Source organism: Perca flavescens, chromosome 4 (genome assembly GCF_004354835.1).
Source record: "Perca flavescens isolate YP-PL-M2 chromosome 4, PFLA_1.0, whole genome shotgun sequence".
NCBI lineage: Eukaryota > Metazoa > Chordata > Actinopteri > Perciformes > Percidae > Perca > Perca flavescens.
Genome location: NC_041334.1, coordinates 29,846,814 through 29,867,265, shown reverse-complemented (window position 1 = coordinate 29,867,265; position 20,452 = coordinate 29,846,814). Strand labels below are relative to the sequence as shown.

The window sequence follows — 20,452 nt, the reverse complement described above, 5'->3', positions numbered from 1 at the left end:
TCCATGTTCACCATTTACCATGCATAATGGATATATCCTAATTTTCCACAGATAAGCGTTAAGGTTTTTTCAGTAATTTTTGCCAACGGCATGTGTGATGCGAAATAAATCTTTAATTTCTATATTCAGCTTTTCTGAATATACTGAAATGAACTAGTCTATTAAATGATTAACACAATACTTTTATATACATTTACGTAAACTAATTCTAAACTGTACCTCAGAAACCCTGACTGAGACGTCCGTTGTGAGCAGGTGGGTCAATGGAGAATTAAGTTAATACATGGGGTAATAGGCTATTTGCACCAGTTAATCAATTGAAACTGCATTCCCCTCAAGTTTTGATTGAGTAGGCTATTTGTATTGGCTATTGATAAAAGGTAATACATGATTTCTAGGTGTGGTGCCATTCAATTACATGGATTTGTGTGCTATTGCAATAACTAAACAGACACAATAATTCCTGATTGACGCGTCAAGGTCAACCTGCTAACTTGTCCTGCCATCTTGTAGCGGTTCAGTTACTGCAATAGTACATACACGTCCATACAGCATAAGAGCTCAGCCCTATTCTAAATAGAAAAAGTAATGCTTTTTAGCTTTATTTGTTGTCGACAGTGCAAATGCTGGATGGTTGGTAAATATTATTCTTCATACATTGTGTCCATAATAGGCTATGTGCAATATTATAGTAATAACAATAAAAGTAATAATGCACACAGTGGGTAAGATCACCAACTATCAGTTTATTACCAGAATTTGTCACAAAAAAAACACTTGTGGGCTGGAGCCTCCTTGCACAGCTGATTGACATGCTAGTGCGGAGAAAGAGATCCTTACAAAAGATCATACAGTTGATTCAACATGTCCTAGAAACAGTAACACAAACTGAACATTCTGACAATTTTTCATATTATGGCCACCATTACCCTATCACTATAGAGCAGGCATTGGAGGTCTCTTACACGGAGACTGCTTTATCCCATTGTTGCTTGTGTAAGGAGTTGCTGTGTGGATATGGCCCTTAGGTCCTCTTGTAGTTGTTGGAACCCCACATCACCGTCATCACCAACTTTGCTGCATCCTTGGAGATGGATGGAAGATGAAGAGAGAGACAAAGGGTGACAAGAATTTAGGTGATGTTAGCGGCCACATCTTCAATCAGTAATGCCAGCAAAACTGTCCTGTTAGGTAATGATAGCTCCTGTATGATTGATTTAATTTAAGTGTCATGCTTCAAAAAGCCCAGCTGATGTAGGCTTACAACAAACTTTAAATCCAAAGAAGTCAAATTGTGTTAAATAATACGACAGAAACAAATGCTACGTTTTGTAAACTGCTTATCCAGCACTTACAAAAGGAATGAGACCAATTGAAGAGCATGCATATAGATATCCCGCCCAAGAGAAGAGGACTCTGCAGTGGAGTTAATATCTTGTAAGGGCCGCAATAGCCTCAGCTGACAAGGGGCATGCAGTTTCTGGTACTATGACTCCATGTTCTGGATCAGCACCACAAGCTTCCTGGTCATGCAAGTGTTTGATCTGTAATAGAAAATGAATGAAAAGTCAAACAAAATACTATTATAACAATTTTCTTCTAATGTACTGTGAGATTGAATATTCATACTATGTTAGGTCGTAGTTATCTAGATCCTTTATGTACATATAACCCACTTTAAAACTAATGTATTGCATGCTGCAATGTTTGGGACAAACCTCAGACAGATCTGGCTCTTGCACCGGTACTTGCATCCTCCCAATTCTCCAAAGCTGATTAGGGGTCAGGTTTGCTTGGTCCTCAAGGGGTGACAATTCCATGTCTCTACAAAGTTTTGAAGGTCTGCTTGTAGGCGTGGAATGAAAACGTACCCAAGACAGAAGAGGTGAACAACATTTGAGAGGTCTACAAACCCCTCTTCCTCCAAGGTGTGAAGCATGTTGTAGTACTGAGATGTTACAGCGTTTCACACATCTCTCCATAGTCATTCCACTCTGCAAATTTGTTACATGGTAAAGTGGTCAATTGCACTGAGAAAAAAAATACTAGTATTTACAAAATTATATTAGCCTGGCTACAAAAGTTAGAATCCAATTGACTGACGGTTGGTCTAGTGTAAGGGAAAGTGTCTTTTCCACTCTGAAGTTTAATAAACAGCGGCATCAATTGTAATGATTAGTCAATCGATGCCAAGGGCAGAAGTAATGCTTTTGTCAAAACGGTAGTCTGGACTAGTATCAGCTTTGGTGCCTGTGGCTTCTTGTCTATTCCGCTAGATATCAGTCTACTTCAGGTAATACCTCTCAAACGATATCTGTAGAGCAGTTCTTCATGCCTGAAAAAAACAGACAAGGCTCCCCCTAGGATGTATATGTAATACCCCCGTAGTTTGGGGGACTTGCAATCAGGTTACTATCAGGTGTCAAACATAATCAAGCTAATTGTTGGGATGGATGTAGCTCACTGTAGGTAGGATACAATGTGAACCCTGGATTGAGAGGAAAGTAATAACATAGACCATCTTCACCTTTGGTTGTGCACACTTTTCCCAGCTATAAAGCTGCCACGACCTGTTCCTCGCACAGTGAACATGGATCTTGCTATCTCCACATTTTCTACGCCTTGGTCACCGCGTACTCTGAATGACAGAGAGCATTGTGAGATTAATTTGAAAGCAATACTATTTGAAACTGGAAGGAGGGAGAAGGTCCTTACTTACCTTGATGGCCATCCATGTTTCTGCACACTCTCCATGAAAAACCTCAAACCAGTCTCTGCCTTATTATTCCCAGCCGCATTGAGGTACAAAACCTGATTGAGGATAGGAATTAAAAATGTTAGATTCAAGCAAAACTAAAAATGTAAACCAGTAGTTCAATTTAAAAATTGTAAAGCCAACTGTACCTTTCGGGAAAAGCCATCGATGATTCCAAACACCACTATGTTGTACCTTAAAATTATCAGATTGGATATTATCTCTGGAACAGGCAACCATTGATAAGAAATGTGCAATTTGCTTATATCCACTGTAACATATTATTTGAACATCACCCCATCCAACCCATCATTAACCTAACTACAATGTTTTCTCCATCCATAGACCAATGTGTGGCGCAGCACCAAAGAATCAACATAAAGGGCCACAAATTGATTCCGCTTTTTCTTTCCCCAACACTATTTTTTAAATATAAATATTATTCCATTCATTCCTCTTGGTGAGTAATTCTCAACATGAAACTTAAGACAGGTCTTCCTCCAACATAAAAAAATGTTTTTAGTTGTCTTCTCTTAAAGAACTTACTGCAGTTCCTGACAGGTGATGAAGTGAAGATATTCGAAATCAATGGGCTCCCGACTGATTACAGCAGCCAGTCTATCCCTGGCCCTTATTAATAGCTGCAACCTAATTGATACCTGTAAGAGGGAAAATAGAAGAAAAAAAAAAATCAACCAGGAGATGAAGTGCAGATAGGCTACAGATAATTCAACATTTGGGTAAAGAGGGCCTCGTACCTGAACTTTAGGAAGGTGTTGCACATTCTCGGTTTCATGGCCATAAGACTGAAAGGGATTCTGCATGTAAGGACACCTCAAAAACATATTGTGTGGCAACAGCACTGAAATAAACTTTGCAATTACTTACCGGAGGTTGTGTGCGGTCACTGCAGTGATTTTCCATGGTGGAAATAAAAAGAAGCAAGAATGCACATTACAATGACAGTAACTTTTTATTTTACACAAAAATGTACATTTCCTGTATTTATGGGTACCATTTAGTCCCAGAACTGCCATTTTGAGGACCCACAGGTGTTTCTAATGAATTGATTGCATTGTCTTTGAAGTCTATGAAGTAGACAGTATCATATTGCCCTTAAAACAAAATAGTTTATTCTGAGTCCATGGAGTAAAACTGAGGTTGTATATGATGAACAAGCAGTTACTCTTCAGGTGCTTTGAGGCTAGCAAGTGCAAAGGTAGAAACGAGCTAGCTCACTACTCATTAAATAAGGAGTGAAACTATCTAAATCAACATATTCAATTGGCATTTGATTTAACAAATAGTAAAGACCAGGTGAGTTTGCAAGTTTACCTAGCATGATGGCTAATTAGCGATTAGCTGTACTAGCGATTAGCATGCTAATAATATAATACACATTCATGAATATGAGTGCTATTCTTTGTCCATGTCAATCTGACAAACACATCAGTAATGGCAAACTAGCTTATATTTAGGATAGCCTATTTAACGTGATTTAATCTTCAGTGATGCTGAACTTGCCCAGCCAGCTACCCATTGAGTTGTGTGTGTCATCATCTTACCCAAACATTGGAGTCTCCACACTCAACTAAGGCAAGCGCATCTATGGCCGTTCTTCTACTCTTCTTCAGTTGCTTGTTTAACAGCGGATGCGGACTAACTTAGCGCACTACCGCCACCCTCCAGATAAATTGTGCATGATCATCACTAATCCATGGCCGTTGAATCGACAATGGTGTAATGATTCAGTTCGACTCCCAAGACAAGACGGTGCTCACCCGACTAGCCAATAGGAACGTGGCCCCGCCCATGACATTATTTTCACAGCGAGAGCAAAATCCTGACACGAGAGCAAGACATTGCATCGAGAGCAAAGACTTAGGTCTTGAGAACGAGAAGAAAAACGTTTTGAGAGAAACACATTTTTTTTTGAGAGAAAATGTTTTCACACTGATAGCAAAAAATATATATTTGAGAGTTTGAAAAAGTATTTTGAGAGAGATTTTTTTATATTTTTTTATGTTGTATGAAAAAATACTTTCTCTCAAAACTTTTTTTAGTCTCATATATTATTATTTTTTGCTATTGGTATGAAAACTTTTTCTCTCAAATATTTGTTTTTCTCTCATAAAATGCTTTTTTGCTATCAGTATTTTTTGTTTTTCTCTCATAAAATGCTTTTTTGCTATCAGTAGTTTTTTTTTCTCTCAGATCATTTACTTTCTCTCATGTAATAAAGACACAAATCTAGCTCCATACGATATGAGCCGAGCTGGGCGCAATCAAAGCCGATGTCCCACGATGCAATGCGGGCATTCATTCACAGAATCAGACGGCGATCAGCTATAACGCCAGTATCGCTTCAATGTACGTAAGGGATAATGTAGAGCGTTGTTATAGCGAATACAACAACGACGGGGTGATCACATAGACAGTATATAATGGACCAATAGACCCTGTTGCTCTGGATGGAGACAAGTGAAGGCTATTAGAAGCACTTTTCCGGTGATGGCCAGCTTTACTGCGCAGCCTCCAACTGAGAGAATGTGACGTGAGCAACGTGTCTGAAAGTTGTAAGTCTTCTAGTAACTGTGCCAAGAGAAATCTCAATCATTCCCAATCTTACAGATACGGAGACTGTAGGTGTATGTAAGGAGATAACATGGGCACAGGCTAATTATTGATCACTAACATGCTAGTTAACATTAGTAATTAAACCTAAACATCTCATGTAAGTCAAAACTGCCTGCGAGCTTCTCCTGTACTATACGGTAATTCCTCTACTATGCGACAGTAAGTCACTTGGTTATGACACAATCGTTAGCTTATTTTTACAAAAACGTCTGCTACGGAGCCATAACGTGAGGTACAAGGTAATGAAGCCTTTTATACATTGTCGTGTTTCTTTGGAACTAAACAACGGACAAATAGAGTCTTTAAACGCTTCAGATGTAAAGTTATTCGCAGTCAAGTGACGTAAAAAAAAAATGGCGGTCAGCGGAATGCTAACAGGAGGTGATGGCCAGTTAGCAACAAAATGGCACCATGATGGCTCGAGTTCTGAAGCAAAGCTTACCCCCTTGGGTGATCAGGACCCCGACGCCAATCTTCTTCTAGCGGATTTATTGATAGCTCTCCTCCGGAGGGAACAGAACTGCGTCCATGGCAACGCTCTGCTATGCATGGCAACGGTGTGTTATACTTAGCAACGGTCTGTTATCAAGAAAATAACAGACCACATTCTACATTAGAATATAAGCAGTAGTTTTGTCACCAGCAACAAAACGTTGCTCAGTTTTGTTCCAGTAAGTTATGCATCGTAATAACGTTTAAAAGAAATCAGCTGAAGACTCCGGAAGTGACGTCGTAATTACCGCTCGGCGGATAGAAAAGATACAAATACATAATATTCGTAATATTGATTTTTTTATCTAACGTTGTATTTGAGGAGTTAAACAATAAATAAATAAATAATAAAATAATAATAATAAAATACAGTTTCATGTATTTGTCTCATGTATTGTGTGCTCGGCCGGCCGGCGGGCGGCATCAATCTGAAACGGAATGAAGCCCACTCACGACAGACAGCAGAAAGAGGAGCCGAACACGTCCTCCCACCCACCCCGGAATAACTACAAGTGCTCAAGCTTTGTAACAGATTCTGGGACGTGTCTATAGTGGGAGTTGTAGTTTTTAAATATATTGGTATATTTCTCATAAGTAGAAGTTGGAAGTGTAGAATTTTGGATACACCCTGGGGTTTTTCTGGGATGGGAAATGAAAGTCCTATGTTGTTTGACCCATCCACCACCCCGTCCAACCTCCCTACGCGGATTTCGGCTTTTTATATTACTCCTACCATTTTCGTGCTGTGGCCACGAAATATGCTTCCCATTGAAATACATTACTTTACATTTTCGTGTTGTCCACCACGTAAAAAACGACAAAAACATCAATAGATTCAAATAACGTCACATTTACACGAACTTCCATGAGACCAGGCTGCAAACTATGGCAGATGCCGCAAATTGATCATTCTCTCCTGTTTTCACCCTCTGCAGAAGTGTCTTGTGGAAAGCACAACAGCAACCATTTCTTTTCTTTGACTTTTTTTATCTATTTTTATTACATGAAAAAACATCATGTTATGTCTAACTTGAAAGCATGTAAACAGACCTCCATCTTGCACTTTCATGGGAATTGAGATTCAGTTTATTATTTAAGCAAGAAAACAATGTAGCATAGTCAGAGTTTTCATCGCATGAGATGCCCATCAACTCTCATTATAAATGTATTAAGAGTTATAAAGATTGTCAGCGACAGCAACAATGGCCCTCATTTATGGAACGTGCTTATGACGTAAAACAGCCGTACGGGCGTACGCCGATTCCTACGCAAAGCAAGGCATTTATCAATTTGAACGTGAGCGTAGGCTGTGATAAAATCTTATGTCTGGTCTGAACTCCTGTACGCAAGTTTTCGAGTCAGTGTGGGCTTGCGGTGCAGCATATAATCAGTTTAACAGGAGAATCAGAAGTCATCAGTTGATCACTTATCAGCATGGCAGATCTGGCTCTTTTAGAGGACCTCTATGCACAACAGCGCACACGTACGTGCACGGGCCACGGTGGAGCACTCCATCGGATTGATTAAGGGCAGATGGCTCTGTCTTGCATCAGCGTGGGGGACCCTACTATACACGCCAAAAAAAGTCTGCAACATTGTTTTAGCCTGTGGGGTTCTGCACAACATCGTGCAGAAAAACAGGGTGCCATAAATATAGTGATGGAGCTAGATGACCCAATGCCCAGAGAGCAGTGAGAGCAGAGCACAGCCCCAACTGGGGGCTATACGAATGAGACAGGATATTATTCCTCGCTTTTAATAGGTATAGTGTTATGTTTGACAATGATACTCAATACAGGAAACATGACAATGCACAACATTTTTAATTATTCTTCAGGTTTTTGTTTCTCTTTTAAAGTGTCGTTAATGGCCACAAGTGAACAATTTATTTCTGCCACTGACCGACATATTTCGGCTTGTTTTTCCAGTCCCTCTGCTGTCAGGACAGGGTCGAGCTGGTGGTCCGGAGGACACGCGGTCTCTCTCACAGCCGTTGCCTGGCTCTGACTCATGAAAAAAAAGTTAAATAAAAGACACTGCATAAACTCTGCAGTGTCTTACTATTACTATTAGGACTATAGCATATGCATACATATGTCAAGGATGTATACATTAAATAAACTTCAGCTGGAGTCCAATTTACCATGGCAACACTGTTGACTGCATCAGTGATCTCTTTCCATTCCGCATTCTTTCTACAGCCTTTAATACTAGTTTTCAGGCTGCCAAATAGTACACACGTTAGTGCAAATGAACCGGAGATATCAGGGTTTCAATCTCTACCTCTGAAAATTGCTGCTTCTCAGCCGGATTATGCCTCTCCATGTCGTAAATTGTAGTGGCAAGGCCTCAAAACCGAGAATATATTGGGGCGTGATATTTAAATAATCGTTTCCAGCCACTGCATTTATCAATGTACGACCATTCTTACGCTTTGATTGGTGTAATACAAACGTTTCATGAATCACACATGAAGTCTGTCGTAATATGATTTCTGCGCTCATATTTGCACTGGTTTCTACATTAGGTTGATAAATGAGGGCCAATGTCTTTTTCCTGGACGTTATCCTAACACACACATATGCCTACCTCATTACTACCTGCAGCCACTAAGTGATTTGACCCTTACCCAACCCACATGCTGCACACCGCTATTCAGTGTTCCCGTAAGGTTGCTGCTAATATTCACCAGTATCGACTGAGGTGTCAGGGTTTGTGGAAGGTGTAATGTTTATTGATTGTGGTGCTGGGCACTGGTTAAGGGTGAGGTCAATCTCTTCAATCACTCCCGAGGAGTTATTCCAATCCTGTGGAAGAGCCCCCCTTCAATCAATAGCTCATTATTGTGCTTCTTCACGCAGCAGTAAGGGCAAAGAAAACAAAGGTCTTTTTCTATGGAAGGATCAGCCTCCTAATGAACTTTGCTCCGTTGTGCAGTGTTTGAGATCACATGCTCACAGGTGTGTTCTCTAAGAAAACCAGATTCGTAAGAAAATAAAAGCTGACAAATGCTCTTTAAAGTGCCGGAATAAGTTATCTTTCTCCAACATTATACTATGCTTAACTCAACATAATATAAATTATCATCTTTATCTTAGACTACATTGAAGTTACAACCTTTTTTTTAAACTTTTTTTTTATTTACTTGTTGCTTGTGCTGCATTGTAATAAATAACTTCTTAAAACTGTCATTTTTGATACTAGTATTTAGTGTTCTTTTTCAAAGTAAAAATCACCATCATTATATAAAGTTATGAAATGAAGTTTGAGTTCTTTTGTGTTTGATATGTGTTCAATGAAGGCACACATAGATAAAGTAGCTGTCTTTTTCTATTATTTCTACACTGAACATGCAAATAATTTGTATAAGCTAAAAAAAAAGCATTGAGCTTTACGCTAAGTCATCATGGCTATGTTGATAGTTGGGATGGGCAATACAAAATTTGTATGCTAAATTATATAGAGTACTCAAGTTAGTTACTCCCAAAACATTGAGACACAGCTGGTTAAGTGATCCCGATTGGTGCACACTAACGCACCATGCTAACACGCTAACTGTTAATGTTACTGGAGGACCAGGGCAATCGGGCCACGGCTGGTTACAACCACGGTAACAGACATATGACAGAAACCGCAAGTTGGAGTTTCTCATTATGGAAACATGCAATTTAAAGGTCCCATGGCATGACAATTTCACTTTATGAGGTTTTTTGACATTAATATGCGTTCCCCCAGCCTGCCTATGGTCCCCCAGTGGCTAGAAATGGTGATAGATGTAAACCGAGCCCTGGGTATCCTGCTCTGCCTTTGAGAAAATGAAAGCTCAGATGGGCCGATCTGGAATCTGCTCCTTATGAGGTCATAAAGAGCAAGGTTACCTCCCCTTTCTCTGCTTTGCCCACCCAGAGAATTTGGCCCACCCATGAGAGAGAAACATCATGGCTTTCAAACAAGCAAAGTGGGAGTTGGTCAAGGCCACACCCCCACCCTCCATCTTTGGCAAAACAACAGTGTAGCCTAAAATGTTGGATTGGGACACAGATTATGTATAGATCTACAGATCGCAATGGTATGTTAAATTGTGAAATATTCTTGTGGCTAACGTTACCATTGCCAGCTTTAAGGTTATGATATGTTGGACTAAAGATGATTCCCACTTTATTACAAACTGAATTGCAACCATAATGTGTAATGTACAGTGTATAGACAAGCTGCGTAGATTATTTTGTAGACCATGCAACAACAAATATTTTTATTGATCTACACTTAAACTTAGACAAAGTTAAAATCATATAGAAGAAAGGCTATATGCTTTTTTAAATATATAACGGTGTCTGAAAAGTAGTAGAAACAAAGTAGTAGAAACGAAAATCTCCCCTCTGTCGAAATTCTTCCCGCTCTTCTGTTTAGCAGTCGTAGCCATCCAACGATGACTGTGCCCTGGGTACAGACGGCTGCAAGCTTGCGGTCTTCTAACCGGTTAGACTGATCTCAAGAAGGGATAGCTCAAAATGCAACGTGCTGTATACGGCAGACATACACTTGGCGTAGACATACACACGGATAGCTCAAAATGCATACAGATAACACGCCACTTGGATTTACAAAATGGCGTGTGTTTACGTGAAGTCATGATGTCACGTTGAACCGGTTGTTGCAGCAATTTTAAGCTGAGAAAGGGTGGCATCATAAGATGCATCACCTGTAATTGATGTAACTGTTTTTTTGGAAACATGAATGGTTACAACTTTAGAAATTGGCATGTGCCTTGTATCAATATTATGACTCAACTGTAATTCCTCTGGGACCAATTTTAACAATTAAATGTATGATCACTGCCAGCACTCTCAGCCTGAGGTGAAGATGAAGAAAAAATCTGTCTTAACATCCCAATAAAGACTTTAAGTGGATACAGCACATTAATAAACCATTGTATTTGCAGAAAATAATGCAGTTAATGTACTTAAATTATGTACTATCAAATAAGGTTACAGAGTGTTTGCATTGTTGTGCAACACACTACAACCTTGGAGATCTACACAATGTTTGAACTGCAAATGCTGTTAATTAGTGACCTGTTTCCAGTTTTTTGTGTGGTCTCACTGAGTAGTAATTAGTGAAGCTTTGTGGATTTAAAACCTTTACCAATCACAATTTTGATATTTCCATGACATGACGATGTAGAGTTGACATAATGTACATGCATATCTAGTGTACTGCAAAACCAAGCAGGAAGTGAGTAGCAAAAAGTAAAAAAAAACACACAGCACTGCACTGCCCCCATGTGAAATCTCAGTGTAGAAATTACATCTTGCTGTTCAAGTAAAACCCTCCTCAGCTTTTTCTTTAATTTATCACAAAAATAAGAGTGAGAGGCAATCATTTTAGTTCTCAGATTTATTTTATTCAGATTCATTTCATGTCATATGCTGGGACATTCATCAGTAATGTTGGTAGGAAGGCTTTTACAAAATAAATATGGTTTCATCATCACTTGAAGGCAAGTAAAGGCGAAACTGAGCATGGAACAATTTGACAGGACAGTACCAAGAATAAGCCAGTAGCCAATCTGTTCAAAGGGAAACTGTGAACATGTACAGTACATCACTGCACTGCGGTACAAAAATCATCTAAGTTGTCAAGATTGAGTACATCCTTTCAAATGTTTTCTTTGCTTAGTTTTAACACTTTATTTTGGCTCTTGTGTGTTTAAGGCCATGTTTCGGAAACTCTTGTTAAATGATGATAAACAGAATTTATTGCTCAATGGTATTGCAAAGCACCATGAATGGGTACAGATTTAGATCAAATTCAAGAGTTTCTGAAGGGGAAGAGGACTGGCTCTCCTTTTTAATACACTCTCCTGGAACTGGTTGATGAGACTGTGGACTTGGTAACAGCACCGCCATAACCACCAGACAAGCTGCTGCCACCATAGCCGAATCCACCGCCAGAGCTGGAGCTGAAGTATCCTGGAGCAGAAAAAAACATGTTGTCATTTATCCATCCACCTGTCAGTCTGGTCTGTTGGTTCAGGTATCACTATGATGTTGCTGTATAAAATCAGTAACTTACCACCACCTCCAGAGGTCTGCTGCACGTGGATGGTTGCGCTTGCGCCTCCGCTGGCCAGTCTAATGGTGGAATAATGACAAGTTAGTGCCTTATTCAGAGTTGAAGCTAATGCTGCAGTCATGAAACTTCATTACATATTTAAGTTTATCTCACCTGGACTCCTCTCCTTCCAGTAGTTTCCTGTAGGTGGCAATTTCGATGTCCAGGGCCAGCTTGACGTTCATCAGTTCCTGGTATTCACGCACCTGGCGGGTCATGTCCTGCTTGGCTCTCTGCAGAGCATCCTCCAGGTCCTTAATGCGGAGCTTGGCATCCTTCACTGCCAGCTCACCACGCTCCTCAGCCTCTGCAATCTGAGCCTCCAGGCTGGCCCTCTGTGGAAAATGATGTCAGATATGTTTTAATAACTGCAAATCCTCTTAAACAATGAAGTGTGTTAATAATAAGGCATCATCCATGAGAAGGTCTTGAAATATACCTGTCCCTTGACGGCCTCAATCTCATTCTGAAGACGGGAGATCATGCGGTTTAGCTCAGAAATCTCAGCCTTGGTTGTGCGCAGGTCGTCACCATACTGTCCGGCAGTGCTCTGCATCTCCTCATACTATTATGAAAAATACAACAAGGTGTATCAAGAAGATGATCCAGAAGGTTGAGAGAGGTAATGCAAGTGTATATAAAAGACACAGGATAAACATCAACTCTTTCTTTTACTCACCTTCTGTTTGTACCAGGTCTCTGCTTCAGCCTTGCTGCGGTTGGCAATGTCCTCATACTGAGCACGCACTTCAGCCACAATAGAATCCATGTCCAGGTTACGGCTGTTGTCCATCTCCACAATGACGGAGGTGTCCTTGATCTGGCTCTGCAGCTCACGAAGCTCCTACAGAACCAATGGTTATTGAACAGTTAATTCTTTGTCCTTTTTTATTTATACAATGAATGCTCATTAGCTTTAACTCAAATGGTTATCATAGTATTATGAAGTATTACATATTATAGATACATACAGTCTCATAGACGGCCCTGAGGAAGTTGATCTCATCCTGAAGAGCATCAGCCCTGGCCTCTAGCTCCACCTTGTTCATGTAGGCAGCATCAACGTCCTGATGAAAATCATGAGGAAAAGAAGTGTTATAACTGGCTACATTTTATCAAATCCCAAGATTAAAACCATTGCAAATTATATCCATTTGCAAATACATCTTGATGTATTCGCACCTTCTTCAGGAGCACAAACTCATTCTCTGCAGCTGCACGTTTGTTGATTTCATCTTCATACCTGTTGGAACACAAGTCAGCTCTTTAGTACATCTGCTCCATTTTGAACATCTGCTCACTATATCAAGGTATATGTTATAACTAGTGTTCATGTCTTGCAAGCACTCACTTCGTCTTGAAGTCCTCAACCAGGCCCTGCATGTTCCTCAGCTCTCCCTCCAGCTTGCCCTTCTCATTGCCCAGCCCGTCGAGCTGTCTGCGCAGGTTGGCAATGTAGGCCTCGAACATGGCATCGATGTTGGAGCGGGTGGTGGTCTGGTCCTGCAGGAGGCTCCATTTGGTCTCCAGCATCTTGTTCTGCTGCTCCAGGAAACGGACCTGTGGGGACACAAAACCAGGGAAGATTGCTAGATGTTTCAAAAAGCAGTTTGTATATATATTAGTGTATCTGTGTATCAAATGTGGTTTGGCTCGTGCTTTAATTGACTATTTGAAGCTCCATCTGAATTGTTTTTTAACATAAGACCATCACACAGAGCAGCAGGAACTAACCTTGTCAATGAAGGAGGCGAAGCGGTTGTTGAGGGTCTTGATCTGATCCTTCTCCTGGGTGCGGACAACCTGGATGTTGGGGTCAATATCCAGGTTCAGAGGGGTCAGCAAGCTCTGGTTGACTTGGACAGCTGTGATCTGTGGAGCGACAAAGCCGCCTCCTGTTTGGCTAGAAGTAAAGCCATAACTACCAGAACCACTACCTAATCCACCACCCATTGAAGACATACTAAAACCAAGACCACCAGCTCCAGCTCCAGCACCATAACTGGAACTCTTTACGGCGTAGCTGCTAACTGGTGCAAAGGACCTCCTGGTGCTGCTACTAGAGCTGACAGAGTATGCCTTCCTCATGTTTGCAGTGGTAAAGGTTATCAACACTCTGAGAAGAGGAGAACAGGAGATGAGCAGTCTTCAAAAGGAGAGCCGAGTCCCTCTGAGTGTCTGACTGTAGACTCTGCCGGCTTTTATGTCTGTGCCGAGGGAGTGGGAGGGTCATCTTCAGCCGCTTCAACCTGTACATTCACTTTTGCTGTCCACCCTCCCCTCTACCTCAGCGTACATGCCTCTGGCTCTGAATGACAGGAGTGACCAGTCCTGTAAAACAGGTAGTGAAGGTTTGTCAGAAGATAAGCCTTGACACACCAGGACAGTCTGAAGGGGAATAACAGGCTTAAGGGGGAGAGAATAAGAGGTAAAGAAATGGAGTAAAAGTGATATTATTTAAAGGAACACGCTGACTTATTGGGAATTTAGCTTATTCACCGTAACCCCAAGAGTTAGATAAGTCGATACATCATACCCTTCTCATCTAGGGAGGGATCGTGGACAGCAGCTGTAGTTACTAGTTACTTTTCAGTGTTCTTCATTAGAACTAGGCAGACACATAAAGAGGGCTATATTATTCATTAAACTACCTAATAATGTATTGAATATAATATATTGTATTGTATAGTAGATAAAGCTTCCCACACCTTAACCAGCTACAACATTAAAATGCTGCTTACATGTTAATGCATGCATAATAGCCAACTGTAAGAAGCCATTTATATTATGTATACAAATACATTTTATATTCATGCTATTTTAAACCTCACTGTTACTTTAGCAACATATGCATTAAATCTGATATCATAACATATTGGAAGAATACAGTATATTTCCCAGATGTTGAAAAACAGCACTGCAGTTAAATGATTAACCATGATATAACCAAAAACACAACCTGCTTTACAAACATTTTGCTGCCCAAACAAGTCAACTATAAACAAGTTGAACAAGAATGGACACATAACACACCCTGCCTAAACCCTTTTACTACTGACATGAAACCAGTCAGAGCACTACCTCATCTAACTTGTATGGTCTCATTGGCATAACAATACACAGGGGTCCACAGTAGATGTCTAGGTACTCCTATCAATGCTTTATTTTAGCCAAACAGCTTTTGTGAAGTTACAAAGCTGTAACCAGTCTATCCACATTCCCTGAGCCATTTCGGAAATGTTTGCAGGGCTGTAGGTGCTCATTTATCACTAACAAATATAAATGTTTTGTTATTTATCTTTTATGAGCGAAACTACCATTGAGATGATACAGTCAGGTAGAACATCAGCAAAAAAATGCAGAGCTGGATACAAATATTTTACTGACTGAATATTTTGTTTTACTTATCCCAAAGTTATTCAATTAACGTGTTGCTTGTGCTTCAGAATAATTGGTTGATTAATTGATTGGTTCAAATTAATTTGGCTGAATGCAGGTACGGTCTTAGGTCAAAGAAAGATGAGCATTTCTCCCCTTTTTAACCGGGGCCTTGGCCAGTTGACCTGGACCACCTGCGGGCCAAAGCTGCCTTCCCGTATCAACCTATTCATTGCTATGCCTCCCCCTCCTGTAGTTGGGCTTCCACAGGGGAGCAGCCTGACTTGGTCAAGAGCCTGCCTGAAGAGGTGCTACCCCTTATCAAGAAATGGCCTTCAGGTTGTTCAGAGACAATTGGTAACAAAACAATCCCCACGGTGGAAAACATTCCGGTGCACTTCAGAGCTTACCGGGTCTCATCAAAGAAAAGGGAAAGAGCATGTGAGGATAATGCTCAGGGATTACATCATCGAGCTTTGTCAATCTTCTTGGGGATCCCCAGTGGTCTTGACGAATAAAGCTGATGGGACCCCTAGATTTTGTGCTGATTTCAGATGTCAGTATGCCAAAAAACAACGCCTATAGCTTCAATGCATTAAATCCATGATATCCTGGTGCCTAAGCATGGACAAGAGTGTTCCAGAACATGGCACCTTCGGTCAGGGTACTGGCAGGTGGACATGAAAGAGGAAAGCATCATTTGAAGCAACATTCCAAAGGTTGATGGAGAGGGTCCATCGAGGATCTAAATGGGGATCCTTTGTTTCATTTTCATCGATGACATCATCGTAAGTAATTAAAAGTGAGTATTTTAGTATGTACTAGGTTCTTATGGGGTATTTTAAAGGAAAGGAGAAATAACTAATTGAACAATGTAGCCTCCAAAAAATAAAAAAACCCTGAAAATAATAAAACAATCCACTGCAGCAGTCCTGTTGTTGATATTGACTGACGGGCAATACGGTGACGGTTGTCTAGACTTGGCAGTAATGAAATCCCGTGATGACATTTTAATTAAAGGGCCAATGGTTACGCCCTTAAGCGTTACCTTGTCTCTACTCCACTTAGCCCAAACGCTCATTAGCATTACAGTGTACATTGCACACTGTACGGTACAGTCACATTACTGGGCCATTGTTCCACAGGGCTCCTCTGACCTCTGAGGGTAAGTCGCTGTTATGTCACAGAAGAACTACGGGGTTGTTAAAAGCACCAGAAGCAGCAAAGCAAAAATGCATAGAGGTCATAAATCTGTCATTGAAAACCAGTCAAAACCATGGACAGTTTCAGGGTGGGAGGAAGAGATGGGGGGAATTTCCATTTGATAGAATGGTGTAATGGAGATAGATAGATCTCGGCTGACACAGAGACATGGTTACATGCACAGGTGTCAAGTAATGAAGTACAAATACTTCGTTACGTTACTTAAATAGAAATTTTAGGTATCTATACTTTACTCGAGTAATTATTTTACAGCATACTTTTTACTTCTACTCCTTACATTTTCACGCAATTATCTGTACTTTCTGCTCCTTACATTTTAAAAATAGCCTCGTTACTCATATTTCAGTTCGGCTTGTTTTCATTCCGGCTCGTCATCGTTCAAAAATACACACACAAAAGAGCCTATCCAGATCGCTCCATCCAGAGAGAGTGAATTTGATTGTGGTTGGATGAGAAGTATAAACATAGCTATTCCGACACCCTATTGGTTTGTCAAGATCCATCGCACCTGCACAGACCCAGTACAATACGCCACCGGTGCTTTAACGACTGTTATCTACCGGACCGAATAGCAATGCGGATTTCGTTGCCTTATTTAGGTGCTACTTAAATGCCTGCGCTTCTCTCTGATGCTCCGAAAACGGATGTTAGAGGAAACTGGAACATTGCCGCACGGGACGCCAGTTAACACTACAGTTGGCAACAGGTAACGTTAGCCTACAGTTAGCTAGCAGCTGAATTAAACACGGTTAAAATGCTTAGAGCTAAACGGTGTAAAAGTGTGTCTGTATTTTACTGGAGAGGACTGTAACACCAACCTGTAGCTGCCGTTGTCTGAAAAACACAGAAGAGATGTGTCACCTTTTTCAGCCCTTTTTCAGCCCTGAGTTTGCAGGTACGATTTTAATATAACATTATTATAGTCATATGGTTTTGTCCCCACGTTTTGGGGTTAAGTTTTTGTCCTTAATGGCATTTTTCCCCTTTACATCAGGGGTCTTCAACGTTTTTTAAACCAAGGACCCCTTAACTTAAAATGAGATGTAGCAGGCAAGGGGGTAAGCTTCGCTTCAGAACGCGAACCTCCTATGGCGCCATTTTGACGCTACAAAGAGATCACCTCCCGTTAGCATTCCAATGACTAGCATACATTTTGGCGCCACTTTGACAGCGAATAACTTTACATCTGAAGCGTTTAAAGACTCTAGTTGTCCATTGTTTATTTCTAAAGAAACACAACAATGTATAAAAGGCTCCATTACCTTGTACCTCACGTTATGGCTCCGTAGCAGACGGTTTTGTAAAAATAGGCTAACGATTGTGTCATAACCAAGTGACTTACTGTCACCCAGTAGAGGAATTTCGACTTACGTTAGCTGTTTAGGTTAATTACTAATGTTAACTAGCATGTTAGTTAGCAATAATTAGCCTATGCTTATGTTATCTCCTTACATATACCTACACTTTCCGTCTCTGTAAGATTGGAAATGATTGAGATTTCTCTTGGCACAGCTACCAGAAGACTTACAACTTTCAGACACGTTGCTCACGTCACATTTACAGTGGGGGAAATAAGTATTTGACCCCTTGCTGATTTTGCAGGTTTGCCCACTTACAAAGAATGCAAAAATCTACAATTTTAATCATATGTACATTCTAACAGTGAAAGACAGAATCCCAAAGAAAATTCCAGAAAATCACATCATATGAATTTATTAAAATTGATAACCATCTGATGAGGAAGAACAAGTATTTGACCCCCTGGACAAACAGCAAGTATTCTGGCTCCTACAAGCCAGTTAGTCTTTCTTTAAGACACAGCCCCAATCCGAACCAATTATCTACATCAAATACACCTGCCTCACCTCATTACCTGTATAAAAGACACCTGTCAACACCCAAACAACCAGCATCCAACATCACCACCATGGGCAAGACCAAAGAGCTTTCTACGGACACAGGGACAAGATTGTTGATCTGCACAAGGCTGGGATGGGCTACAAGAGAATCGGAAAGCAACTTGAGAGAAAAGATCAACTGTCGGTGCAGTTATCAGGAAATGGAAGAAGCACCACACCACCGCCAACCTCCCTCGGTCTGGGCCTCCACACAAGATCTTGCCTCGTGGGGTGTCCCTGATCATGCGAACGGTGAGGAATCATCCCAAAACCACAGGGGGAACTGATGAATCAACTGAAGGCAGCTGGGACCACAGTTACAAAAGAAACGGTTGGTAACACACTACGCCATCATGGATTGAAATCCTGCAGCGCACGCAAGGTCCCCCTGCTCAAGAAGAAACATGTACAGGCCCGCATGAAGTTCGCCATTCACCACCTGGACGACTCAGAAGAGGCCTGGAAGAAGGTGATGTGGTCAGATGAGACCAAAATAGAACTTTTGGCCTCAACTCAACTCGTCGTGTTTGGAGGGCAAAGAACACCGAGTACAACCCAAAGAACACCATCCCCACGTCAAGCATGGTGGTGGCAACATCATGCTTTGGGGGTGCTTTTCAGCCAAGGGGACGGGACAACTCCATCGTATTGAGGGGAGGATGGACGGGGCCATGTATTGTGGAATTCTGGGCCGACATCTCCTTCCCTCAGTGAGAGAGCTGAAGATGAGTCGAGGATGGGTGTTTCAGTACGACAACGACCCTAAGCACACCGCCAAAGCAACAAAAGAGTGGCTGAAGAAGAAGCACATCAAGGTTCTGGAGTGGCCTAGCCAGTCTCCAGACCTGAATCCGATTGAAAATCTTTAGAGGGAGCTTAAAATTCGAGTTGCCAGGCGACAACCTCGGAACCTGAATGATTTGGAGGCTGTCTGCAGGGAGGAGTGGGCCAACATCCCTGTCGAAATGTGCACAAACCTTGTCACCAACTATAAAAACCGTTTGACATCTGTGCTGGCCAATAATGGCTTTTCTACAAAATATTAACATGCCGTTTGTCCAGGGGGTCAAATACTTGTTTTTCCTCATCAGATGGTTATCAATTTTAATAAATTCATATGATGTGATTTTCTGGAATTTTCTTTGGGATTCTGTCTTTCACTGTTAGAATGTACATATGATTAAAATTGTAGATTTTTGCATTCTTTGTAAGTGGGCAAACCTGCAAAATCAGCAAGGGGTCAAATACTTATTTCCCCCACTGTACGTTGTCTCTGTCAGTTGGAGGTTGCGCAGTATTGCAAGTGATCACCCGAAAAGTGCTTCTAATAGCCTTCACTGGTCTCCGTCCAGAGCAACGGGGTCTATTGGTCCATTATATATATGTCAATGGTAGCAGGGACCCCTACTACATATTGTATGAAATTAAGTTGCATATTAAACTGGGCCTACAATAACTTTTTGGGGTAACCTAAAGCCTTCTTATGTACCCTTTTTTCATAAGCTATTAAAATATTAATTGTTGACGTGATTTTATAAATCATATTTTAATGTTACATATGTGGCACAGTAAATCTAGGATTAACTCTGTGGGCTGATATCTTAGTGACTACCTTACCTATAGGCCAGTCAGCCTATTTTTTTTAAAGACTCAAAAATGTACAATAATTTGGAGGCCCACCTGCAATGACTCTGAGGACCCCCTGTTGAAGATCTCTGCCTTACATTACTTTTACTTTTATACTTTAAGTAGTTTTGAAACCAGTACTTTTACACTTTTACTTAAGTAAAAAGCTTGAGTTGATACTTCAACTTCTACAAAAGTCTTTTCAAACCCTAGTATCTATACTTCTACTTGAGTAATGAATGTGAGTACTTTTGACACCTTTGGTTACATGTTGAACAGTAAGACTGGTGATCCTTTTAAAGGACAACTTGCCTATAGAGCATACTAT

The 20,452-nt window shown here is 40.8% G+C and overlaps 1 protein-coding gene and 2 long non-coding RNA genes across 3 annotated transcripts; all 3 read right to left on the bottom strand.

The window, feature by feature from the left end:
- Nucleotides 1-726: 726 nt before the first annotated feature.
- Nucleotides 727-1,441, bottom strand: LOC114554695 (uncharacterized). Its single transcript, XR_003692452.1, has 2 exons — nucleotides 1,356-1,441; nucleotides 727-1,084 (listed from the first exon to the last, which is right to left on the bottom strand). It is a non-coding gene; the product is annotated as an uncharacterized LOC114554695 (long non-coding RNA).
- A 418-nt stretch (nucleotides 1,442-1,859) lies between these two features.
- LOC114554694 (uncharacterized) lies at nucleotides 1,860-2,807 on the bottom strand. The gene is made up of 3 exons (XR_003692451.1): nucleotides 2,720-2,807; nucleotides 2,528-2,638; nucleotides 1,860-1,994 (listed from the first exon to the last, which is right to left on the bottom strand). It is a non-coding gene; the product is annotated as an uncharacterized LOC114554694 (long non-coding RNA).
- Nucleotides 2,808-11,348: 8,541 nt separating this feature from the next.
- Nucleotides 11,349-14,328, bottom strand: LOC114553965 (keratin, type II cytoskeletal 8-like). The gene is made up of 9 exons (XM_028575445.1): nucleotides 13,733-14,328; nucleotides 13,350-13,558; nucleotides 13,181-13,241; nucleotides 12,970-13,065; nucleotides 12,678-12,842; nucleotides 12,438-12,563; nucleotides 12,113-12,333; nucleotides 11,956-12,018; nucleotides 11,349-11,903 (listed from the first exon to the last, which is right to left on the bottom strand). Exons 1-9 carry the CDS (start codon nucleotides 14,084-14,086, stop codon nucleotides 11,735-11,737), a joined length of 1,464 nt encoding a protein of 487 aa, XP_028431246.1. The 5' UTR covers nucleotides 14,087-14,328; the 3' UTR covers nucleotides 11,349-11,734.
- Between the last annotated feature and the right edge of the window lie 6,124 nt (nucleotides 14,329-20,452).